We start from the raw sequence: 26,417 nt of genomic DNA on the forward strand, positions 1-26,417 counted from the left end.
CCCTCTCACTTCCCTACCCACAAACTGAAAAGGTGCGCTTGTGAACATCTTCCAGAGTGCATTGCAAAGCTCTTCCAGCTGCTTCTTCAAAGTCTTACCCCTCTTTAAATAGCTTAGGGACCTTCCACTTTTTGTGCACAGTTCAGGAGGGCTGTTCATGACTTGCAATACCAATTCAACAGCTAATAGTGTTCTTCAAAAAAAATTTTAATGTGCGGTCTGAAATCCCTGCAAATTTGAAGGAGAACAGGAGCAAAAACCTCCACACATTTCACTGGGAGTGCCCTAAAGTGCTTTATCACTTGCAGAAAGTGGAATGGGAGCATGTGCTTAGAAAAAGGGCTGCACTTAATTGACCCTTCAGTGGGCAAGCTGTAACCTCTCTCGGCTGACTTGGAAGACATTCAGGGTGCTCAGGTTTCTTAGGAACCTCCTTGTGAACCATCTGCCCCCGTCCCTGATCTGTTGCTCAGGTGATAATCGAAGAGCAGCCACCCTTTGGTCAACATTTCATCGTACGACTCAGGAGGGATTTGCCTTCCTGTATCCACACCCACTCCTTTTATTCCTTTCTGGTTGTGCATTGACAAGGTTATCATCCTGGAGCCTGGCCAGCGATTTAGTGTGTGCTGTCAGCTTTTTGACTTGAAAACTGGAGCAATTTTTGACACAGGCTGGCTCCAGGTTCCTCAGGGAAGTCACATTTGCCTGAGACGGTGGGTAAAACCCGCCTCACCAGTGGTTTTGGAGCTACACCAGAGAAAGGGACTACCTGAGAGCAGGGGGTTTGGGTTTGGCTGGTTTCACTGTTGTTTTTATTACGGGCAGGATTGTCAAGGCCAAACGTTACTGTGCTGAATCACCAGTCTCAGGTCTGAGCAAAGGGTGAGATGCAAACAAAAGATGTGGGTCTGCAAGGTCAGGAAGGGCGATTGAGGGACGTTTTGTGCTTTGGAAACATAATACAAGGTAATACAGGCAGTAGAAGCTTTAATTGTGTTGCAAGTTGGACTCTGCTTTGGGAGGAAGAACCTTTGTCTAGGGAGCAGCTCTGAGAGCAGGGCATGAGGACCACGAGCATCCCCCTGGGTGGGGCAAAGTGCAGCTGGCCTGCAGCTTCCTCAGCCAGACCCGGGCTGGAAGGAAGCAGCAAAACTGCCTCTAGTAGCACTGAAAAGCTTTGGGTCTTTCTGACATGGTTTGGTGCAGGGCTGGCTGTAGTTCACTTCTTTTTGCAGGGCTCCTAAAGCCCTGGGGCAAATGCTCTGCAGTCCTCGGCTCTTGGTGTCTTTAGGACAACCCCTGGCGATGAGTAAGGAAATGTGGAAGTTAATGATCCTTAATAAGAACAAAACCACTGCTAGCTGTGCTGTTGGATGGTGCCAGGAGCAGATGCTGTAATGAACAATCTGCCAGGCTCTTCGCTGGAAAACTGCAGCCCTGTGCTGCACTGGGCTCGGGGGGAGAGAACACAATCCTGATGGACCTTTAGGCACTTCACCACATCTTACTTTAACCACCATTTGCTGCCAAACTACAATCAACTCATAACTTTTGTGTCCAGAAATCTTGCCATTTGTATAGACAAAGTCTGGGATTCAGGAAAAGAAAGGGATTGCCCAGTTATTGTCGTGCAGTTTCAATTATTGTCGTGCATTTTCAAAACAGGAACCTGTTTTGATACATTGACTCAGTTCTGAGGGAAAACAACAGGAAAACAGACACTCCTTTACTCAGCTTCCAGCAGGATGTGCCCCGAAATTTTACGTGCAGGAATCAGCACAAAGGACGAGGTAAGGTAGTAAGAAAGGCAAACCAGAACAATTAATTTAGTTAAATAGTTCAACAAGGAAGATGCCTAAGGGACAAGAACATGCTTGGATGTGAATGACACCCCTGAGACACGAAGGCTACGTGACAGACACTAATTCCCAGCAACTACATGTGATGGGATTTCCAGCCTGCATGCCATTGCTAAGTGTCAGGGATATTTGCAAATCTCTCTGAAAATTGAAGCTGTTGATATTTTAGAGGATGGATGCTCTAGGGACATTGTATTTCTGTCAGAAACATTAGAGGTGAAGAGCTGTTCTGTTCCTGGGAGTGTGCTGGGCCGGTTTGTTTTCCAGAAGCAGGAAGTAGTAGCACTGCAGGCGATGGCAATAGTACTTTTAATAACAGAATTATCCAGGGATATTTTTTAGCCTTTAGAAACGAGACTTTGGTGCATCGTATGACCTGAAGAAATGATGTGTGACTGAAATGTTTGCACAGTTCTCATACGCAGCTCAGAGGTTTTCCAGTCTCTCTGCTAGGTAACTTAAGGACAAATGCTGCCCCACTTCATCTCCCCTGACACCAGACACTGATTTTCAATGCCATCTGTCTCTGCTCCGGGCCAGGACCAAACAACCGACTCTGTGACAGTTGTCTGCCGCTTTGAATGAGACTTTTTTCCCCGGGGGGAAAATAGCCCTTTGTGGGACAGGAGTGCAGCACTGCGGGCTTGAAAAGGCTTGTTTCATCTCGGAGGCACGAATGGCGTTCGCAGTTCATGACGGCCGTGTCAGACCCATCACGGACGCTCCGTCACAGCGGCGGGACCGGGAGCAGCTCGGCGCAGAGCGTGGCCGGTGCCATACGCCCAGGGCTGCTGCCACCGGCAGGACGCGACCCTCCTCGCATGTGCAATCCCAGGGTGACACAGACAGAGGGAAATGCCCCGGCAACGCTTCCTCGTGCCGGTGAAGGGTGTAGGGATTCAGCTTTGCCAGTTTATGGATGCTCCACCAAAACCCTGAGCGCCCAGGCAGCGGCTTCCCACGGCCGTATGTTTGTCCCGGCTGTTTCAATGGCGATGGCAGAGGCGTCTGGGGATGCGTGATTCCTGCTGGAGCAGCCAGCTCCATTTCCCGTGCGGGGCTAATCCCGACCGAGCGGCCGAGCACTGAAAATCCAGAGCGAGCAACTACAAGAGCAAATAAAATCCTCAGGCTGCCTGAAAGAGGCTTTGTCCTGCCAGGATGGATTCAGAGGAGCCCTTTCTCTGCCCCCACAGGAATGTTTACATCCCACCAGCCAGGGCCCTCGCTGCCGACAGAAAACGCAGAGCACACAACGAGCGCGATCCCCTGCAAAGGACACGCTGCAAAAACGGGTCTGAAAAATAACACAGCAAATTCGATTCTCCCTTTTCCCAAACTCACAGCTGCTGAATAGCTGCGGAGGGACACAGGGAGCACCAGGAGCCTAAACCCAAGGGTCGGTTTGTCTGCTAAGACAGACAAAAGATACCCGAGATCTGTGTGCCGAGGGAATTAAAAAAAAAAAAAAAAAAAAAAAAAAAAAAAAAAAAAAAAAAAAGGAGAGAGAGGAGAGGACGGACGCCGCGGCTCTGCAGGCGCTCCCGCGTTCCGCGGTCGGTGCCGCTCCCGGAGCCGCTCGCGGTGCCGGAAGCGCGGCCGGGCCCGCCCGTCGGGGCCGGGAAGGGGCGGAGGGCGCGGCGGGCGGCAGGTGCCGCGGGAGGATGGCGGCGGGCGACCCGGAGCAGGCGCGCTACTGCGGGCGGCTCTCGTACCTGTGCCTCAAGCTCAGCCTCATCACCTACTCCACCACCTTCTGGGTGAGCGGGGGCGCGGGTCCCGCTGCCGTGGGTGGGAGATCCCGCGGCTGGCGTGGCGGTGTGGCACCCGGGGCCGTGGGTGTCGCACCCGGGGCCGTCCTCGCCGAGGGACTGCCAGACTGGTTTTGGAGGATGGGGAATTGCGGGGGTTGGAAGTTTGGCGAGTGAAGATCGTTCAGGTGCGGGTCGAAACGCAGCGGGGGAGGCGGGCGCGCAGAGCCTTTGCCCTCCGCAGTCGCTCCTCGGTGTGTTGCGGTGGGTATGTCCTGTCCTGAGCCTCGCAGGGTGAGGCTGCCGGGCTTTGGAGTTACAGGTGGGTGGATCTTGCTTTCCTCATCCAGGTGAAGCCAGAGTCCCAGGTGATGGGTCCAGGCTATGAGCACTGAGTTCTGGTAAATGCACAGCGGGCACCCCCCGGGCTGGAACAGCCCTTGGGGCCCTTTGCAAGTGCTCTTTGTAAGCACTGGGATTTTTAAAGGTGCTTTTTTCGGGTCCTGGGATACTGAGAGGATGCTGGCTTCAGGTGGTGCTGATGTCAGAGGTGCTCAGGCAGGGATTTTTTCTGTCTGGCTTTTTCACTTGAAACGCTGCTTCGGTTTTAGTTTGGCTGGTCTGTTTTTGTCTGACACGGTTTTTACCACTTGGGAGCATAAGGCTTTTGCTTTGCTGCGTGGAAGAAGAGGCTTAGATCCACTGGGTTTGATAGTGAGTGTCAGATTCACCCTGTGATGTAACGAACAAAGACTGACATGCAAAGTGTTTGGGTGTAATTCAGGCTTTTTAGGATCTCGGGTGTCTTTTGTCTGTTTTAGCAGACAAACTGACCCTTGGATTTAGGCTCCTGGTGCTCCCTGTGTCCCTCCACAGCTATGAGTTTTGGAAAAGGGAGAATCAGATTTGCTGTGTTATTTTTCAGACCCGTTTTTGCAGCGTGTCCTTTGCAGGGGATCGCGCTCGTTGTGTGCTCTGCGTTTTCTGTCGGCAGCGAGGGCCCTGGCTGGTGGGATGTAAACATTCCTGTGGGGGCAGAGAAAGGGCTCCTCTGAATCCATCCTGGCAGGACAAAGCCTCTTTCAGGCAGCCTGAGGATTTTATTTACTCTTTGTAGTTGCTCGCTCTGGATTTTCAATGCTCTGCCCTCGTTTATAAACGAGAGCTTCCATTTGTTGGCTGGGGGAGACGGTTTGCTGTGGGAGGTGGGAAAGCAGGATGGGGGATGGCAGGGGATTGTTTTGGGAAAGCAGGATGGGGGATGGCAGGGGATTGTTTTGGGAAGGAAGGATGGGGGGATGGCAGGAGATTGTTTTGGGAAGGAAGGATGGGGGGATGGCAGGGGATTTTGGGAGGGCTGGTGCTGTGCCAGGCGTGTGGGCTTTGCCCGCGGGATTTTCTTTTGTTGCAGCTTAGCCAAGCAGATCTCATCAGCTGTGAATGTCAGTTCCCCTTCTCAGCACTCTTCTTCTTGCTGAGTTTGGTGGTTTGGCGTTTTTTAAATCAGTGTAAATGGGAGCAAAGCTTGGCTTTCTTGAATGTTGGGTGGTTCGTGGTGTTCTGCTGCTGTCTGGGGCTTTGTCCCGCTGGATGCTGAGTTCATTCGCTTCCCTCCCGGCTCTTGCAGTTCCTCTGGTGCCTTCTGAGTGATGAAGTCCCAGGTTTGAGTCCCCAGGATGGATTTAAACCCTCAGGAACTAAATACCAGCCTTCTCCAAAGCAAAAAGGAAATTAAAGCATTGCTGGGAGTGCCGGGGGGGATATTTGCTACAGGCCTTGTGGTCTGTCACCCAGGGCTGTTTTAAAAACTAGCTGTCACTGTGACTTTCCAGACACCTCTGGAAAAGGTGAGTGGGGCTGTAATGTAACCTGAGGAGAATGGGGCTAGAATGTAATTTTCTTGCCCAGCTGAAACAAAATCCAGCATTTTAAACAGAAGGTGCTGTTGTTGAGCTTTATTTAGGAGAAGGAACTGTAAGTACAGGGTTAAAGCTTCTGCTAATAAATAAATTCTTCTCCTTTCTCTTGGGAAAGCAGCTTCTGTGCAAAAGCCCCAGAGAAATCCCCTGGTATTTGCTGGTGGATGCTCAGTTGCTGTGAGTCAGAGCAGTTGATTTTTCCTGTGTGCACAGCTGGAATTGCCAAGCTGGGAGCTGTTGTGGGGGATGCAGGATGTAAACAGCCCCTGTGCCGTGGCTGCTGGGTTAGCACATCTGCTTGCAGGAGTAAATGCTGTTGGTTTGACCGTGTTAAAGGTTGGAAAGAATTTTGTTAAATGCTTGAGAAAATAGAAGATAATGAAAGCATGAATCTTGGAGGGTGTGGGAGCACGAGTGGAAGTGGAAAGGGGTGAAGATATGTGTATATGAAGATGCTATATGCATTTATGTATCTTAAGTTCTTAAAGTAGGAAGTGTCTTGTATTTTACTTACAGGCACCTTTTAGTCAAAAACGCCCTGAAATTGAATGCTTTGATAAGAAAACTTTGACGAGAAAAAATATTTCAGTAAAAAGTTCTAATGTTGAAACAACACTCTTCTGAAATTCTGATAATCCCTATAAAACTTTAATACCTGTGGTTTACATCCAGTGTTTATGGTTGTTTTTTTTTTTTACTTTCTAAACAAGGGATCTAGCAGGCAAGAGTTCTTGCTGTTAATGGCACTTCAGTGTTTGCAGGAGAATCTGCTTTTGGGGCTGCTCTCAATTTGCTCCAATTTGAAGTTGCTTTTTAAATAGCTTCAGTGTATTTCCTTTTTGTGGGTGAACCCTTCTGAGAATTTTCTCTCTTTAAATGACAAACTGGTGGCATTCCCTACATATTGTCCTTTGGTGTCATTATGCATTTCCATAGAAAATCAAGAACTTCCAGTAAGTTGCTATTTATTTTAAGATATCCCATAATTTAAAAAGCATTTCAGCTGTTTGGCTCATGAACTCGTAACTCACATCGTGTGTCCCTTTGTCTGGGATATTCTATGTCATATCCAAAATTAAGAAGTGAAATTAAAAATTAAGAAGTGTAATTCAGAAGCACTGGTGTGCAGAGAGCAGATTCGTGTTTCCTGTGGAAATGTCAGGTCAGGAAAGGGGAGTGTTGTGTATCAGATTGCCAGAATGATTGATTTGTGTCTGGTCTCTTCCCTGATGATCTGTCTGGCTGTTGGAGTCGGCAGCAAAGTTTTTCCACTGCAATTTTTGTAATTAAGTATTGTGGGCTATTTTTAATTTTAATTAGTTCAGCATAATTCAAAGTGATTTGCAGCACACCACAGTTTTAATACCAAATGATTTAGACTTAACAAATTCTTTTGATTGAAAGATCTTTAAATAAAATATGTCCCTTCATATTTCACTTGTCAGCTTTATCTGGTAGTTGCTGAAGGAAGTGATACAATTTCAAACTTGGTTGTTTGTTTTTTTCTTTTAGTTTTTAATCTGGTGCCTTTCTCCTGCTGGCAGCAGGAGTGGAGGTATAGGAATTATCTGACTGTATTTACTGAGCCCAAATAACAGCAGCAGTTGATAGGAAGGGACAGATGGGCTGTTTGCAGAAGCTGGGTTGTGTTAGAGGCACATATATATTTCTGTGTATTTATATACACAGAGAGCAGGACAGACAGACACACAGAGGAGGGCCATTAATGCCATGGCAGTTGCTCATATATGTAATGTATGTGATCTCAGATGGGTAATAAATTACATTTCAGCCAGTGATGTATATTTTGATTAGTTTGACTTCCAGAATGCTAAAACATGATGAAATATATTTTTGAAGTGAACGTGTTTTTTTTTTTTTTTTTTTTTTTTCCCCAACTCAGCTCTTTTTCTGCTTTAGTCTTTGAGGGTTTTTTAATTTTTTGTTTTATCCACACTTCTGCTTTGGATGTTTCATTGTTTACAATGAATCCTGAAGTGAGCAGTGACAGGTTCCTGTGTACTCACAGCCTGTCATCTCTGTGTTTACTGGCAGAAACAATTACATGTTATTTGTGTTAAATCATCTGTTTCTCTTCCAGGTGATTGGAGCCCTTGTCCTCGCCGTTGGGATTTATGCAGAAATTGAAAGACAGAAGTACAAAACTCTAGAAAGTGCCTTTCTAGCCCCAGCAATTATTTTAATACTTTTGGGCATTGTGATGTTCCTGGTATCCTTTGTGGGTGTACTGGCTTCTCTGAGAGACAATTTATGCCTTCTGCAAGCAGTAAGTGTTGGAATTTTTATTCCTAGTTTCTAAGGCTTGTTGCTTTTGCTTTCCACTGTCCTCTGAATTCACATCCAGAACTATGTCTGCACTGAAAAATATTTTAATGAGGTTACTTTTTTAAAAGTTTCGCTTAAATCTGAATTTAGTGGCTCCCTCCCTCAGGGAGCTGCAGCATTGGGTCTGGCCAGTGAGGCTCTGAGCCCAGTGCTGGGAAAAGGAGCTTCCCAGGAGCTCAGGTGTTATGGAAATGTGAGGAATGTGAGATGTTATCAGCCAGCGTGTATCTTGTGCAAACTCAGCTGCTGACGTGCTGCTTGATGCTGGGTTTCAGCCCAGAGGGAGCAGCCCTGGCTCAGTGGTCTGTCTGTCCTCGCTGGGCAGTGCAGTGCAGAGGGGAGATGGAGAAATGTGTGTTCAGAGTCAGACCTGGAGCTGGGGCCTTTGACAGAAGGGCCCTGAGGGTGACATGAAAGGCACAAGGCTTTTGCCCCCAGCGTCTCTGAAAAGGTGAATTTTGGGGAAATTCCTGTGGTTGCAGGTGGAAGCTGCATGTGTGACTAATTAAAATTAAAGTGTGCAAACTTCATTTCCAGCTGCACAGGATCACACAGAGTTTGGGCTGGAAGGGACCTTTTAAAGGCCACCTAGTGTGACCCCCTTGCCATGAGCAGGGTCACCTTCCACCAGACCAGGCTGCTCAAAACCCAGCCCAGCCTGGCCTTGTCACATCAGTGCAGTCTAACAAAATGCTAAACTCATGGTTTGTTGTGGAGGGCAAGGCCAGAAGTAACCACGGATTTTGAAGTTATACTGGAATTTCACTGAGAGCCCCTCCTCAGGCTTCTTCCCCAAGTGTGGTGGTGTGTCAGATGCCAGGAGCATTTTCTGTTCCCATCCTGGTAGCAAACCCAGCTGGGTATGGAACAAAGCAAGTCCCTGATGCCAGCTTCCCAGGTTGATTCCACATTTAGCAGGAGAAAAGATACCTGTCTGGTGAATTCCTGACACTGAGAAGTTAAAGCAGCTTTCAGGGGATTATTTTCAGACAAGGGATGTTAAAACTTCACTCCTGATGAAGTTTGTTGTTACACAGCAGACCTGAATTCACTCAACACCCATCTTTTTTTGCCTGAAGGGTTGGAAAAAACATTTCAAGTCCTGGCATGCAGCAGCTCTCTCACAGTGCAATGGATTTTTTCATGTTTTTCACATTTTGCACAGGCTTTGCTGGGCAGTCGTGGGTGCACACGTGGTTGTGTGTGAGTGCACTTGTGTATATACACAGGCAAATAAATGTGGGGAAGCAACACATTAAAAGCTACTAAGCCTGGAATTTTGCTTTGATTTAGCACTGGCAGTGTAGAAGAAGGTGGTTTGGATTGTCTTAAGGTGTGCTGTTGAAAGCTAACAGGTAAGTACTGGCTTTGTAGGAAGCATAAAACCCTGAAGTGTGGTGTGGTTTGCAGCAGCCCATCAGTGTGCTTCTCTGGGGTGCTGGTGTGGAAAGGAGTGTCTTGGCAGGATAATTTCATCTAATGGTTTTGAGTCCGTTCAGAGCAGAAAAAATAATGTTCTTGCCAATTGGGCAAAACCCAGAATAATTGAAGTGAAGAAAAAAGTCTTTCTCGTGACATTGACAGTTCCATAATTTCATGTTTTCCTTTAAAATGCCATGCTGAAAGCCAAGTCTATTGGCAATCGAATGCTAGCCTTGAAGGAGCTAATTGAAAGAGTAATTGGAGCTGTGTCTAATGACTCACTTGCACTTGTTTCCCTGCAGTTCATGTACATCCTTGGTGTCTGCCTGCTGATCGAGCTGACGGGCGGAGTGGTGGCCCTGATCTTCAGGAACCAGGTGAGCTGCTGGCTTCAGGTGTTGGCAGCATTGAGCTCTGCTAAATGACAGCTGCTCAAGCTGAGCACTCCTTGACAGAGCTCTGGGGACAGGTCCAGGCTTTTCAGGGCTCAGTCCTGCGCTGTTCTGGAGGTGAATTCCAGGTTAAGGAGCTCGGAGGAAATCTGGTGGCTACAAATGTGCAATGCAGGCAAAATGAATCTCCAGCTCTTGGTGGATGACAAAATGCTTTCTTCTGTTTTGCCATCTGGGTCTGACTGCTGATTTGGGACGTTTCCAGACGGATTTGGAGGCTGTTGTTTTTTAATGGCCCAAATGTTTTGCCTCAGTTAAAGGACAGCTCTTCCCTGCCCGCATCCATAAGCAACAGAGTAAATTTATGCAGGAGACTCCATCATTGACAAGCATCCTATAACTGCATTAAACCCTTGATTTTTCTGCACAGAAAGCAGCAGACTATTTTATTCAGTTAGAAATGCTTTAAAACATAAATGTGTTCACTATGGCAAGTACTAGATGCCTATGCTTTGATTTATAGCAGGACAGCTACACTTAGGGACAACTTTCTTCCCTTGTTTTTCAAGGTTAGTGGAGAAGTTTGGGTTGGTATGGGGAGAACAAGAAGGTATTTATGGAAGTTTAATGTAGTAGCCTCTCTTTCAGGCCTGTTTGTTTTGCATGTGATGTGCATTTTCCCCATTTCTTTCTCTACTTCCTTTTAAAATCTGTAGAGTCTAAATGAGGTTGGACCAGTTAGGAGGGTTCTGTGTTATTTCTCATCACTGATATGATAATCCTTTCTGTTCTGGTTAGTTTTGGGTGTTGCAGTTTGTAATACTGAGAAGATGAGTGGGTGTATTTCAGGTTTTCTGACCTGCAAGGCTTTAACTTTGTCCATTTCAGCAGCTGGATTGAAAGGAAAGTTGTTGCATTCTGGTAGTGATTAGTCCCTGGTTTTGCTGTTTGCTGTGCTGAGATTGTGCTGGATCTTGAAAACTAAATACTCTTTTTTTTTTTTTTTTTTTCCATTTTCTCTCATCTTCTGAACTTTAAAAAGACTTTGTTGATTTAATTTTAGTATGCCATGCTGAGGAGACACCATTTTATTTCTGCTGTCGCCACACTACCATATTTCTCAAAACAACCACTGTAAAACATACAAACACACCTTTTTTTTCCACTCCATGTGGAGTAAAGCTCTCTATCTGGCAATTTTGGACTCTTTGAAAAATCAAATTAATGGAAAATGCATGGAAAATAAAATTCCTGGACGGTGGTGACGCAGTCAAGCCGTTTTGCTCGGGGCGTGGTGCAGACCGCGGTGCCAAGATCCAGCATCCAGCCCCACTGCTCCGTCATCCAGAAGGTGTGAGGGTCCCCAGGGACAGGGATCCTGGAGTATCCATGTCCCAGGGCTGATGGGACCATCTCTGGGAGATGCTGGGAGGGTCTCAGCAGTGAGAGGTGTCTCACTGCTGGAACTTGCCGGCCCAAAGCCAGCAGAGAGGCTGCTTCCCTGGAGGAGAACAGATGGTTGGTCCCTGCAGGGCTGTGCTAAAATTTGTAATGAGTGTTTTGGTTTTTTTCTTAAAAAAAAAAAGGAATAAAAGCCTTTTCCTTTGTGCTCATCAGTTACACTTGTCACTTTAACCTGCTCTTCTAATTCTGTTCCAGCCCATGAATTTGTTTTCCTTCTGCTTTCTAGACAATCAAATTTTTGAATGATAACATTAGAAGAGGAATTGAGAATTACTATGATGATTTAGACTTCAAGAACATAATGGATTCTGTTCAAAAGCAGGTTTGTTGGTTTGGTTTTTTTTTCCCTTGGACTAACTCAGCAACAGCTTTGAGTTTTTCCAGTGGTGTGACAATCAAGTTGCGGGGGATGAGATCTTGTGTGTCATCTCTTATGGTGTTGCTGCTGAGGTCAGGGCTCATCCAGCACTCCAGCTGGCATTTAAAACCCTCTTCCATCACTGCAGAAAGAGAGGGCCAAAATGCAGCTTTTGCCTTGGCAGGTGCAATTCAAATGCTCGAGGTCAGATCCCCCAAACCTGTGGGTTTGTAGTGGCCCCACAGCTGGACTGAGATGAATTCAGCCTGAATTCCAGCCATGGCCTGGCACTCAGTGCTTCTCCTGGCTGGTGCAGAGGTTGAGAAGCATCTTGTTAGCAGGAGGCATTGGATAAAGAGAAATGAGGTGGCATTTGGGCTGCCACAGCCTGGGCCCTGGTGTGGCTGCTCCAGGGCATGCACAGAGCTCTTTAACAAGGTGGTTGTTGGAGGGAAATAGCACTGGAAGAGTATCTACCTGTAATTAAAATTCAGGAACTGTGGTGAGCCCAGCTGGGCATTACTTAATGGCATGTGGAGTTGACTCACAGCCTTTTTTAATTTTTTTTTTTTTTTTTTTTTAATAAGGCTGATCTGTTGAAATGTTTATTGGGTTATTGAAGAGTTCTGCCATACAGCTCAGAGGCTGTAGAAGAAGCAAAAAGTGTTCAGCAATGTGATGTCAGGGCCCCTGTGATGTCTGTGACCGTGCCAAGTAATGGTTATTAAAAAAATTGACTTAGGAAGTGATCCATATATTCTAGGACATCGTTATGGAGATGGCAGCCTGCTTTGAAAAACAAAGTTAGCATGGAAAGTCTGTCAGAAGCAGACCATCCTGAGGAAATTCTGTCATTAGACTTCATAATGCTTTAAATTTTCCATGCACTGCCCAAAATTCTGGCTACGTACACGTTAGGGATTAAATGAGCTCCTCCTTTCCCCTTCGTTTAAATTATAAAGGGAATATTTATATTAAGTCAGTGTAAACTTAGAGTATTTGTTTGCCAGCTTTTAGTTCTTCTAAATTACACCCACAGTGTTTTGGTGAGATTTATTTATGCCTCAGAGCAACGTTTTTGTCTTTTAGATCCAGTTGGAAATGTGGTTGTAACCCTTAAAACAACTGCAGGGGTAGATTACAGGTCAGGATGGAGTCAATGTGTCATCAATCAAAGTTTGATGATGTCCAGAGCTGGAAAGATAATTTTTCAGCTCAGAAAAGATGGGAGGTGGAACTTGGTACTGGGTACTTTGCTCTGGCACCCTGGCTTACAGTTCAATGGGTGACAGAGGAGTATTACCTTTATCTTTAATTCTTTTTAATTTAAATTTATCATGTACATTCCTACATGCCGTGCTGATAAAATGACAGAATTTTTTGGTAGCTCAGAGCTTTTAAAATAGTTTGTTTCATTCTTTGTTTTCTACTTATTCAAAGAGTTTAAGGAACAAATTTCCTTTTCCTTTTGGAGTCATAGAAACATTTAGGTTGGAGAAGACCTTAAAGATCATTGAGTTTTATGTCTTTTTTATTTTAATTTTTTTTTCCTCTCCAGTTCAAGTGCTGTGGTGGGGAAGATTATAGAGATTGGTCCCAGAACGTGTACCACAACTGTGCAGCTCCAGGACCTCTGGCTTGTGGGGTGCCCTACACTTGCTGCATCAGAAACAAGGTAAGTCCTGGCACCTCAGCTGGGGCTCACTCAGAAACCTGGATTTGGGAAGTCTGGGGTAAGAAGTGAAGGAACATGGGTCCTTTACTTCCCCAATGGATCTGTGGGTCCTTACATCGTGAAAGGGAGGAAATAATGGATTAGAGGTGTTGGCTGTGGTCCATTTTACTGCCCCACTTCCCAGCCCCAGAAGGGATGTTGGGAGCTCCTCTAATCTCGTGGCTCTCCCAAACCAGAGCTGATTAAAATTCAGGTTTGCTGGTGTTTTCCCCAGGGTTTGCTGGTCCAGCTTTGCCAAGAAGCCTGGGACCTGGTGGTTTCTGTGGGTGGGGGGATCAGAGGGATGTGCTGCAGCTGCTGTGTGAATTAAAAACCACACAGAATGACCTTGTCACCCCCAGAATAATCCAAAAATGTGACCTCAGGGTGAGGGCATGCTTGTGGGCACAGGGCTGCCCCAACCTATCCTTGAAAACTACCTGCCTGTAAAATCCTGGAAGGACTGGAGTCTGAACCAGTTTCTGAGTCTGTGATGAACTGGTCCTCACTGGTGCTGACAGCCCTGGGAGCAGGCATTGATTTAAATGCAAATATGTTTTAATTAATTCTGTAATGCACTGCTCTTCATTTGAGGGGTGCATGTAATGCTGAATTTGGTAAGGAACTGTTCCTCAACTCCTCCAGTACAGGCAGTCCCTGCCTTGCTGGGGTTTGGTCTCCAGTCTGACCATGAGATGAAGATTTTGGGTGTGTGTAAGGGCAGAGCTCACGATGGATATCCTGTGCTGCCTGGTTGGGGCTGCCCTTCCCACATCTGCCTTGAGCATGGCTGCTTAATTTAAAAAAAAAAAAGGAAAATAGATGCAATGGTGTGTCAGTAATCCTGCTAGGTGATGCTGAGAAATGTGTATCACAGGAGGGTGTTTATTACGTGTGCACACGCGTTTTTCCTGTGGGAATGGGTCTGTTTAAACCTGTGATGAGCTTTGATTTATTCTCGGAAACCAAAGCTGAACAGCCATGCTTTGAGTCTTAGCTGTTTGAGAGTAAGAACCTGCAGCTGCATGGAGCAGAACAACTCAGGATTTTGCCTTCAGGAAAGGGAAAGCACTGGAATAAAAACCTCTCCAGGGAAAAACAGCAAGATTATTCACTGACAGCTGGGGAAGGGAGGATGAGGCTGCTTGTATCCCATGAAGTGTTAAGCTCAGGGAAGTTAAAGAAGGGCAGGGAGAAGCCCCAGATGGGAGTGTGGCTCTTGCAGAGGTGGGGGCTGGTGGCTCTGAGCAGGAGATGCTGGAGCTGAGCCGTGCGTGGTGCGGCACAGGAACGCCAGCCCCAGGGCTGTGCACGGCTGCCTCAGGAAAAAACAGCCAGAAGATGCATCAATCTTACTGTGTTTGACAAATCCTTCCAAATACAGGCTGGGTTCTGTCCTGGAAAGCTGCAGATATGGTTTGTGATTACTCATTGGCTTTGTAGTCATGGAAAACTCCAGCTAATGTCGGTGCCTGGATTCTGATCCTCTGTGAAAGCCTTCTGCCAGCACCAGCCAGCTCGTACTGGGGGGGCTCTGAAGGAACTGTGTTCATGTCCAATTATTTATTAAAGACTTACACTAGTGGAGCAGATAGAAATTAGTCCCAAATGCCTGTAATCCTCTGTTCCCAATGCATTTATCTCCCCTGTGTGTATTTGCTTATGCCACGACGTCCCGTTAGCAAATTCTGTGCTTAAGGTTAAAGGATGGGACTGCCCTCCTTGTGGTCACATATTTTGGGAGTGACCATGTGTCAGTCAGGCAGTCAGGCTTCAGCCTTTTTGGGAGCATGAAATCACTCACAGCCAACACAACACGCTGGTGCCTCATACTGGTGTTGACTTCCAAGTGGATTTATTACCTGTGGTAGGCAGATGGGTACCCTACACAGTTTCCCAACAGCCCTGTGGAATGGTCCAAGCCTTTTCTTCTAGGAATGTGCTGAGCCTTGTCAGGCAATTGTGTGCTCAAGGTGAGAGCCCAGCTTTTGGAGAGGCTTAAAAACTTCTCGTTTTCCTCCATGTCTTTGGCTTTGTTTTCTGCCTCCTTTGATGCCAGTGGGTTTTTACATTGGATGATTTTCAGGTCAGCATTTTCAGGTTGGCTTTTCCAGGCTTTCCAGGTAGAACCTTGGAACCCACAGAAGGCACTGCACACCTACAGAAAATGTGTTAGTAATCTATGTGGTGAATGCAAGCACTCAGTCTCTCTTTTGAATATATGAGTTTTATATTTGTGTATATAATGGTGTTGTATGAATATTGCAATGAATTTAGTGTTGTAAACAGCATTTATAGTATTCGAAATCGTTTGAAACTGAAGGTATTTCTGAGCTTAAATTTGTCATCATCTTGGCACGAAGGCCATGTTAATCCCTGGTTTTAGTAATAAGGTGTGTTAAGTTATTAAGGCTTTGAAAGGAAATCCAGCTGTTCATTCTGTGGAAACAGCTGTGTCCCACAGCTCACACTGGTTGCTGTTGCCACCCTGCTTTTGCTGGATAGGAATGGCTCAAATGTCTCGTGACACACTGGCAATACTCATTGCTCTAAAATCATGTGGAGCTCTAACTAAATCTGACACTGGGGCTGCTGGGATAAACTGGTGTTGGACTGGGAAATAGCCCTGTCATTGCTTTTATATGAGCTGGGTGAGCACAGAGTAAAAATAATATTTCTGTGATTTTAGTTTCCTGCTGCAGTTCATATTTGTTGTTTTCTTTTCAGACAGACATTATCAACACTATGTGTGGATACAAAACCATTGACCAAGAGGTAATGTAGCCAATGCCCACCCTGGCATGGCAGAGGGTGCTGCTTCTTTTTTGTCTCTGTTATGAAAGTGTTTTCTGTGTGCTTTAATCTGCCAGGCAGTTTAATTGGCAATTAAAATGGTTGTTTTTTCCTGGAATAATTTCCTTATATGAGAAAAAACTCATCTTGTTTGATTTCTGTATCTTCCCTTCTTTTCATTTCCTTCGATTCCTTGTTTGTTGACAACTCCCCCATGCTAATTGCACAGCTAATGCACAAAAAGCTGCTTTCAAAATTTGAAGCAGTGACTTGAGTTGGGGAAAGCTTTTAGTACGTAAAAGCCAAAGTTTCTCACTTAGTAAAATTGGCATTGATGAAAGCCACCTTAGCTGTTTTTAAGTATTTCATATCCCAGGAGTGGGTGTTTTATTTTTAAGCCTGTGGTAGCACAGCTGGAGGAGCAGTGGGACTTCCCTGGTTGTGTTGGCTGCCTTCTCCTCCCTCCAGGAGTGGGATGGGGCCTCCTCCTTCAGCCTTCCCTTTTGGGAACAGCCCCAGTGACTCCAGAGGAGAGACTGCCAGCTCAAGGCAGCAATTGCAGAGTGATGAAGAAGGGGAATCGGTAATTGGATCTGCCCTGAGTTTTCCGCTCCTGACTTTGGAGTGCTGGGAGGAGGCAGGGCGGGGGGCTGGTCTGGAAAAGCTCCTCTCCCCGGCTCATTTGAGGCACTTGGAGCACAATGCCAGCCTGGGTTGTTGGTTTTTGGGATTACCGGTTATCTTTAAATACAGCTTGTCTCCATTCAGGTTCCTTGATTTGTGGCTTAATCACCTGAACGCTGCAGCCAGGCTCTGACACGGAGCACTTCAGCTTATGCTGAACTTCACCCCATTCATCTGCTCAGGACCCTCTGCAGCCTCAAGTGCTTTTATATTATGGATTGGGGTCAGGGAGCAGCACAGCTTGCAGGACTGAATCTGAAATCCTCTTGTTCCTGTCCTTTCTAGGGTCTTTTTGCAAAGCACTTGGTCCACAATTTATGTTTTTCCACTGCTGTATTTTCAACTTGGGAGCAGAGATGAAAGCTAAAGAGAGACTTCTCTTCTTTCCAAGTGGTCTTAAATGAGAATGGAGTGCATTTCTTGTTGAGAAATAGCTGCAACAAACAGGTTTAAGACAATGAAATAACTTACTCGGGTGTTGAATAACTTTTTAAAAACAGAGTAATTTGCTGAGGTGTGGAGCAGCTCAACAAGAGACAGAAGAGCTACTGATGAGGTCTTTGTTAAACTCAGTGGGTTTAAAGAGGTGGGAAGGCAAACCACATCTGCCTCCCTGAGTTTTGAGTTGCCACGTGTGTCTCACAGCAGTGGAGCTGCCTGTTGAACCCTTCCTGTGCTATTTTGCAGCGCTTGAGCGTTCAGCACGTTATCTACGTCCGAGGGTGCACCAATGCTGTGCTCATTTGGTTTTTGGACAACTACAGCATCATGGCTGGCGTGCTGCTTGGCATACTGCTGCCCCAGGTAAGAGAGTGTTCCCTGTGAGGGGGAACATCTGGTTTGTCGGGATGTGAAATCCCATTGGACCATCATCATGGTTTTCTTTCCAAATTTAATGTAACTGGTATGCTGGGGTGGCATTTGAATCAAACACCTCATTTGCCAGTGTGTGAAATCCCATTGGACCATCATCATGGTTTTCTTTCCAAATTTAATGTAACTGGTATGCTGGGGTGGCATTTGAATCAAACACCTCATTTGCCAGTGTGTGAAATCCCATTGGACCATCATCATGGTTTTCTTTTTGGGTTTAATGTAACTGGTAAGCCGGGGTGGCATTCTTTGGTAGCATCACTGGTGCAGGGTTTGCTGGGGCAATTCCCTTTTGCTTGGGGTTTATTTTTGAGTCCTCCCCTATCCGTGACATCTGTGGCTTCCCGGAGCTGCGGTGGGGCAGGCTGCCTGTGCTGCCTGCCTGGGGCTGCCCTTGCCTGTTGCCTTGGCAGTTCCTGGGCGTGCTGCTGACGCTGCTGTACGTGACCCGGGTGGAGGACATCATCTCGGAGCACAAGCTGGGCCAGAGCCTCTTCGGGGACGCGCGCCGCGGGGCTGAGCCCGACTTCTCCGCGGCCGGCTGCTGCATGTGCTACCCGGGCTGACCTGGGAGCCCAAAAACCTGCCAGGCCAGGCAATCCCGGCTGCTCCGGGGCTGCTGCAGACTCTGGGGGTGCTGGAGCAGCCAGCAGCCGGCGGTGGGTGCGAGCCAAGGCGCACCGGAGGGGCCCCGTGCGGGGCTTGGGACATTAAATTGCTCCTGGGTGATTGCTGGGTGATAACACAGCCAAAAAAACTGGAGAAGATCTGAACTGGATTCCTAGGAAGTGTCTTTGCGTCTCTGGATGTGGTATTTAAGTGTTTGTGCTTCTCCAGCTGTATTTTCTTACTCCTTCCGGAGAGATTTCTTACTGATCCACATGGTGAATATGAAACCTGTGTTTAACAGTGGGGTTTTATGCTAATCATGGTGAATTTACTGACAATAATGGATGTGATGCTCAGTCTTCTGTGCCTTTCAATAACGGGGCAAATGCCAGTGTCAAATCAGTCAGGTAATGCTTGATCTATTTTTTAACGCAGTTTATTACTGTGTGGCTTTTGTATGAACTTACAGGATGTTGGAGTCTTGGATGTACTGTATTTTCCCCCTTTCGTAAATTAACTAGGTGATTTATGACTTTATATTTTTTTGGAGTTCTGTATGTCAAGGTGTTTCTAAAATTTACTGTCGAAATAAAACCAATGAGTTGTTTTTTCTTAAAAAAAAAATGCATGGGTTTTGTTTTAAATTATTTTTATTGTCTTAGGTAAGTTAAGCCTGTCCCTCAAATGCTGAATGGAAAGGTAGAAGTAGCAGGAGCTGTGATTCTGGCTGTGGTTTTGGAGAGTCACTGAACATCCATTGCTTCTCTTAGTCCACCACGAGCTCTGGGGTTTTTGTTGGTGTTCCTGAGCATTTCTGTGCAGTCCCTCCAGCCCCAGACAGGCCTGCAGGCAAAATGCAGGCAAAAACCTAATTATCATTAATATTTCAATTAAACCAAAGTCAGGATGAGAATAAAGCAGGTTTATATCCTGAATATAAATCTCTTCCAAACACTCCACTAAGAAAAACAGGACAACATCTGATATTATTCTCTCCTTGCTGCTTTTTGTTGTTGTTAAAAAAAAAAAAAAATAAATCTTTTCCTGGACATTTTCTGCTGCTTAACTCTCTACATTCACCAAGAATTTCTTAGCAAACTTTGTGTGTTTCCAGGAGCCAAAAAAGACTCATCCAGTTCTTGGGTGTTGCTGGTGGTTTCTAGGGACAGCGATGCCAGTCCAGCAGGGGCAGTGGGAGGTCCACAGCACGCTCCAGCGTTGGGCCCTGCACTGCTCAATGTTTAATTGCTCCTTTTCACCCAAATTCTCCTGGTCTCTGTCTTGAATGAGGCGTTCTGGTAAGTTAAGAAGCAAGGTGTGTTTTAAGAGTGGGTTTGTGTGCAAGGAGAGGGAGGATGGAGCTGACTGCTGGGGAAGGATGGGAAAATTGAGGCTGGAGTTGGTTTGTAGCAGGGACTGGGCTGGGAAGGTGGGAATGACAAAGGTAGTTCTCCTTTGATGACAAAAGTAAATTGATTTTTTTTAATAAATTGATTTTTTTTGGTAAATGTGGGGGTGATGTGAAATATGAGATAGCCCAGAAACCAGGAGGTGGCACAAGTGTGGTTAAACTTCAGGTGATTTAAATGAAATGGGGAGAGTATTTTGGGATACAAGAGAGCAATTATCCCTTATGAAGAAAATTTGTAGGCTGTACTGAATTTTCAACCATCCCCAGTGTCATTCACAGTGTTTGAATGGTGTCACAAAGTAAACCCTGCGTGATTTTGTTTAATAAATGATTGATTCAGAAACTACTGACCGTTCCCATTCCCTAGGATGTGAGGAAATTAACTCTTGGTTTCACAGGCCATGGTGACTGGAGGGAGGGATGATGCCTTTTGGGAGGTGGCTGGAGGAGAGAGATGCAGCAATTCTCTGCTCAGCTGCCTTCTCCAGAGAGCTGATGAGAAAATTGTCTTCAGATGGGTGAAGAACACTGATCTAATTTAATCCCTGTGCTCCTGGCAGGAGCAGCCCAGCTGTGGCTGCTGCTCACAGATGCATCCTTAACGTGATTTAAGAAAATGCTCCTTGGCTGCTTCTTGAAAGCCTGAGACAACTCCCCGAGATCCCAGAACTATGGATTATTCTGTGTGTGTAATTTTAAAGCGCTCTGACAGCTGTGAGCTGCCAGTGGTTCGTGCTCCTTGTGTTCCTGCTTTCCATCAGGGTTCAGGAAAAGAGACTTACCTCTCTGTTCTGTGAGGCCACAGAGGCACGGACGTGGCACAGCACCGAGCAGGGGATCTAAAAATAATAAATAAATCAATAGAAATCTTTAATTAGCAGGGGTCCGGAGGGGAAATGCCGAGCAGATCTCCCTCTGGTGGCACGGATACCGCAGGGCACTGATTAAATCCCTGCTCGCTGGGAATGAAATCCCTGCATCCACACGGCAACAGGGTTTGTTCAGTGGCCCTTTCCCCTGCTCTGCTTCGAGAAGCTCCTTTGCAGGCACAGCTTCCAAGGAAATCCTTCGAGAGGAATCCCTTCCTCTGCAGGGATTGTCATCTGTTCAGGATACAGCTGCTGCTTACAACTTCACCTTCATTCCTCGGCGGTGGGATGAGCTGATTTCCCCCTGATGGGGAAAAATATCGGTGTTTAAGATGTAAAAATTATTTAGCTAAAAGTTGGTTTGTAGATTTGTGCTCCTGAAGCTCTTTTTTTCTCGAGGGCTTCCCGGCGTTGGTGACTTTTCTGCGCTAGCTGATGATTCAAAGGTTCTTGTGTGGTTCAGGAATTGAAATGACGTGGTGAGTGTTGAACTGCAGAGGGCAGGTGCTGCCACTTCTGGGACCCTGTGAGCTGTGCTGGGCCAGGGAAATCATCTCCACCAGGAGCACCGGTGGCACAGAAGCTGCTTTGGGTTTGCATCCTCCTTTAATGCCTGCTGGGGAACGGGGAGAGGGCAGCACCTTCCTCTGTGCTGGGAGAGCAGTGCTGCTGTTTGTTTGTCAAAACTGCGTCCAGGGCTGCTTGAAACTGCCACAGCTCCAGCTGGGTTTGCGCTGGGGATGGAGGAGCTGCTTGGGTTTGGGTTCAGCTCCTGGCCTGAAGTGTCCCTGCAGCTCGAAGGGGTAAAACTGCCCCGCAGCAGCGCTCAGAGCCCTCGGCAAAGGCAGCTGTAAAATGCCCCCAGGAAAGTGGGAGTCGCCAGCAACTCCAACCTCCTCCTTTGCAGGAGGTACCTTTTTTTTTTCAGTAGGAAGTTTTGTCCTCGATGAAGAGCTGAAAGCTGCTGTGCTGGAAGGGAGAAGAGGGCAGCCGACCTGCCTGGGATGTGCACAGCAGGACAAAGCCACCTCATCCTCCTGGGCACTGGGGACTGCTTTTCTGATCCCAACCCCACCACAGTGCTCAGCCCTGCTTGGAGATTCAGCAGCAGGGTTCTGGGATGGGGAGTTTTGCCTGGGGAAGCACAAGGAGCTCCTGGCTTCTGTTCCCAGGATGCTTGAGCAAAGCAGAGCAGTGCTGCCTCCTCCAGCTTGAGGCTGCACCTTCCTGGGTTAAAATAAACACAGCAGCCTGAGGGTTTGGAGGGTGCTGGGGAAAACCTGATGGCTGGAGGGCAAGAGCCAGGGGCAATGGAGCCCTTTGAGGGCTGGAGCTCCTTGCAGGCCCTGGCAAAGCTGAGGAATATTGGCTCTTGGAGAAGTCTGTGTGCAGGGCTTGGAAGTTTCTGTGGTTTTTACAAACATAACTGGGTTTTGCTGACTGGGGCAGCTGCCTCTCCCTCTCTTTCCCAGCAGGGGTGTTGTGCTCCCTCAGGTCCCATGCAGCACACTCCTTTGCTGGGATGGGGAAGTGCAAATTCTCAGGGCCTGGTTGCTGGGAAAGGCGGAGCAGAGGTGCAAACTGTGCCTGGAGCTTGGCTGGATGAGCTGGGAAACATGGTCCTCTGGAGAAATGGCTGCATCCATGGTGGAAGGGGAGAAGATGGAGGTAAGGAACCTCTGTGTGAGTTCTGAAAGCCTTGTCCCTCCTGATCACAGGAGTACAGAGCCTGCAGGAAGTGTCCCTGAATCCAAGGCTGCTGCTCAGGCAGAAGTGGTCCATCCCCTGATGGTGTCCAGCTTCCCATCATTTGGTATTTCCAAAAAGAGTGTTAGTTCTCCAGGAAAGGCAGGTGAAATATCCACACTCCATCTCTGGGCTTAGCTCACTTCTCAGCCAGCTGCTAGCTTATTTCCATACAAAATTTATCTGTGCTGCTGAAAGCACCTGATGCACCTGAGGGAACGAGGTCTCAGGGGATGAGGTCTCTACGGATGGGGTCTCTAGGGATGAGGTCTCAGGGGATGAGGTCTCTGCGGAATGAAATCTCTAGGGAATGAGGTCTGTAGGGGTTGAGGTCTCTGGGGATGAGGTCTGTAGGGGTTGAGGTCTCTGAGGAATGAAATCTCTAGGGAATGAGGTCTCTGGGGAATGAGATCTCTAGGAATGAGATCTCTAGGGATGCTTTCTGTGTCTGCACACCTGTGTGCCATGGGGCCACTCCCCAGCCCCATCCCTGGAACAGGGACAGCACCAGGCTGGCTGGGATGTGCTGTTTGAGCCTCCCAAGACAAGCAGTCCCTTTGCCCAGCAGTGGAAGGAGAGGTTGCCTGCAGCACCCCTGTCACCCCTCATCCTGCTATCCCAGCCCTGGCACCCTGGGAACGGGGCAGGATGTGGCCCTGCCACCCCCAGCCCGGTGACAGCAGCAGCGGCACGCCAGCCCCCCACCCCAATTATAGTTGGGTGTCGCAAAGGACATTGAAAAGCAAGGAGGAGAGCTGTGAAGAGGGTCATTTTAGTGGCTCTTTCTCTCTTCTTTTTTTTTTTTCCCCCCCCTCCGAGAAGGAAGTTAGAAAAGCAGAGCCCTCAAAGCTGCATTGAAAGGGTGACAGAGACGGGATAAAGCGTAAGACTGAGGGAAGGAATCTCAGAGCACTCGCCACGGTGTTTTAATGATCTGTTAACAATTGCCCCTTTCAGGGGAGAACATATGGTAGATGGTTTGCTTTTTTTTTTTTTTTTGGTTTTTTTTTTTTTTTTTTGCTTTTTTTTTTTTTTAAGGACAAAAAAAAAGAAAAAAGAAATTACTTCAGAAACTTAAATGATGGTGGAAAATGGTGGGGATTGCGGTGAAGAGCTGGGGGAGGGAGGCGTAGCCCCCGGACTGAGGGGATGTCAGATGATGGGAGGGTGTCAGATAATGTACCCTGAGCACGGGGGCTTTGCTGGAGACAGAGACCCCAAAAAACGCCGGGACCTGCTGGGGGGGGGACGGGGGCTGGTTGCCTGCCAGTGAAGGAAAACGATGAGAGTGCTGATGAAACCCGGGAATGCTGAGAGCCTTCAGGAGATGGGCTGGAGCATCCCTCCCCCCCAGCCCAGCTGGAGCCCAGCTGCGCGGGCAGGGCTGGCACTGCTCCCCTCCCTGCAGCTGGGGCAGATGGTGACAGTGCCCCGGCCGCACGCAGGTGGCGACTGCTCCGAGGTTTCCCTGCTGCTACCTGCCCTGAGATCATTGCCTTCCTCCCACTGCAGCCTGCTGGCACGAGTTTAAATTGTGGCTCACCGAAATCACACACACAGACTGCTGGTGACTTGTCATGCTGCAGTTTGGGTGGAAATACAAGGATTTTTTAAAAAAAAATGTTGCAAATACATGATTTTTTAATCGAGCTACAGGAGTCAGGCTGGGTGCTCAGCTTTACAGACATCCTGGCATAGGCTGGCAGGAGGGGCTGTGCTGCTTGTGGGCTCCCCAGGTTCATTATACACCTGGGCTTGGGGAAGCAGATGGTCCCATCTGGATGTAAAATCCTCTCCTACTCAGCCCTGCGGTAGTGCAGGACAGGAGGAGTCTCCGATTCAAAGGTTAGGAGTTTGGCAGATGGAGCCCAGTGCCGCATGAGGGGTTGGGAGTGCAGATGGGCAGGAATGGCTGGGGAACGCTGCAGTTCCATGCCTGCCTGCCAGGGACACCCGCGCAGGATGTACCACAGGAGAGGTGTAAAGGTGTGGGGAAGGGAGCGAGGGAATGGAAACCTAGCAAGGGATGATGCTTCCCGAGGCTGAAAGAAGGGAGAAGATGGCAAGGGACCGAGGGGATGGGGTCATGCACGGGAGCGTGGGTGTGGCTGGGGTTGGTGTGGGGCTACAAGAACATTAAACCCTGTGGGGCAGTCATGGCAGCACTGCAGGCATGTGGATGGCGCAGCCGGGAATGGCGATGGGAGGAGCATGAGCCGCTTACCAGCAAGGGCGTGAGGCCGGCGGGGAAATATCCACAGCACAGGTTTGAGTCGCATCCCTCTGGCAGCGGGGGTTTGGCTTGGGCAGTGACACCTGCACCACACTGGGCACATCTCTCTGCGGTGGCAGCGACCTGCCACCAAATTCAGTTGCAAAGAAAGGGTTAAACACCACCCCTCCCCTCCCCTTTCCCCATCTTGCTCTGTCTCATGTCTTCAGGTCGTTCTGTCTCATGTCATCAGGGCTTTGATGAAGCTCTGTAGAGGGGTGGGTGGTGTGTGAGTCCATCAGGGCACCTCTGCCCTTTTTTTCATATTGGACACTGTATTTCCTTTCAAACTCCTGGTTTTTAGTGACTTTTTTCTTCTCAAAAGCCAGCTCTGGTGGATTCTGGTGTGTTCAAAGTCTGACCGGTGGAGACTCTAAACCAAGAGAGGAAAGCACATCTTTAATCATTTTTGGAGGCCATTAAGGACCATCTGTCTGTTTGATGGGCACCTGGGCAGTGAGGAATTTCAGGGAGAGCCCACATGAGCAGCTTGCTGTGCTTCTAACCCCATAATGCATCAAAATGCCAGAAGTCATCTTTTTATCCTTATAGGAACAAAGCGGTGGCCAGGAAGGTGGCAGTCTGAGCTCAGCATAGCCATGGTCTGTAATTATTCACTGGTGGCCAAAGGAGAGTTGATGCAGATGAGTACTGAAGCCTCAGGTCTGTGTTGCCCAACTGGTGGCTGGTAAATTGACCACTGCCAGCTGGTGAAGTCTGAGTGCTGCTGGATTCTGTCAGAACTCACCAGAACTTGGTGTAAAGCTTAAAGAACTTGGAAAACCTAAGTGAAGGAGATGTGTAACCCACCCTGTCTGCTCAGTCTGGCAACAGGGCGGAGGAGAAACCCTTTTTTTCTGGCAGGTGAAACAGGCTAATGGGGAGGGGAGCAAGCCTGGCAGAGCTGGGAACGACAGGAGGAGACTGGCTCCCAGAGAAGTGAGGACCATCCTTCTCTGCCTGGATAGATGCTTGGATGGTTGAATAAATACTTTGAGGTAATAGGTTTCACAGGACCCACCTGGAAGCATCACAGACTGACCCTGGTGTGCTTGGCATTTGTTTCCTGCCTTTCCTCTCCATGGTATTTCTCCTCCTTTCCTCTCTCCTATCCAGAGATAATCCAGTTTTTTCTCTTCTAAAGACTGTTGCATTCTGATCCAGAATGTCTCAGAACAGCTGTATACCCCTGCAGCCTTATGAAGCCAGCTTCTGTCTGGCTGTTTTGAGGGTACATAAGCATCGAGAGAGGTTTATTGTGGAGTGGGATTGCACACTGAAAACTCTTGGGCTTTCTATCAGGGCTTCTCCTCTTCTGGTGAAGTGACAGCCTCTCTTATCCCCAGGCTTATTTATCCTTGCACAGAATCAGAGAGTTATAGAATGATTTGGATGCAAGGAGTATTAAAGATCATCTAGCTCCACTCCCCGCTGCCACGGGCAGGGATGCTGCCCACTAGCCCAGGTTGCTCCAAGCCCCGTCCAGCTTGGCTTTGGACACTTCCAGGGATGGGGCAGCCTCAGCTGCTCTGGGCACCCTGTGCCAGGTTCTCACCTCCCTCATGGTGAAGAATTCCTTTTCAGTATCCCATCTATCCCTGCCCTCTTTCAGTTTGAAGCCGTTGTACCCCCTTGTCCTGTCACTCCGTGCCGTCGTCCCATGTCCCTCTCCAGTTCTCTTGGAGCCCCTTTAGGCACTGGAAGAGGCTCTAAGGTCTCCCCAGAGCCTTTCCTTCTCCAGGCTGGACACTGCCAGCTGTCTCAGGCTGTCTCATAGCAGAGGTTCTCCCAGCCCTTGAAGCATTTTCGTGGCACCAAGGAACATTTTGATGTGTGACAACAGCTGCTGAGGACTGGTCACACCGCTGGCTCTGGAGCTTCCACCCCTCAGCCGCCCACTGAACGGACAGACCGTGTTCTGTTGTGTCCAGG

At 47.9% G+C, this 26,417-nt stretch overlaps 1 protein-coding gene across 2 annotated transcripts; it reads left to right on the forward strand.

Moving 5' to 3' along the window:
* Positions 1-1,719: 1,719 nt before the first annotated feature.
* On the forward strand, positions 1,720-19,216 carry TSPAN15 (tetraspanin 15). Of its 2 annotated transcripts, none has more exons than XM_041427287.1 (8): positions 1,720-1,793; positions 7,634-7,819; positions 9,603-9,677; positions 11,383-11,478; positions 13,073-13,189; positions 15,956-16,003; positions 17,393-17,509; positions 17,992-19,216. In XM_041427287.1, exons 1-8 carry the CDS (start codon positions 1,749-1,751, stop codon positions 18,142-18,144), a joined length of 837 nt encoding a protein of 278 aa, XP_041283221.1. In that variant the 5' UTR covers positions 1,720-1,748; the 3' UTR covers positions 18,145-19,216. The 2 variants fall into 2 exon arrangements, with proteins under 2 accessions (XP_041283221.1, XP_041283220.1); XM_041427286.1 differs by lacking the exon at positions 1,720-1,793 and adding an exon at positions 3,454-3,622 and having other exon boundaries at positions 17,992-19,213.
* The last annotated feature ends 7,201 nt before the right edge of the window (positions 19,217-26,417 follow it).

This window comes from Onychostruthus taczanowskii, unplaced genomic scaffold (assembly GCF_017590055.1).
Source record: "Onychostruthus taczanowskii isolate IOZ18803 unplaced genomic scaffold, ASM1759005v1 scaffold98, whole genome shotgun sequence".
NCBI classification, from domain to species: Eukaryota; Metazoa; Chordata; class Aves; order Passeriformes; family Passeridae; genus Onychostruthus; species Onychostruthus taczanowskii.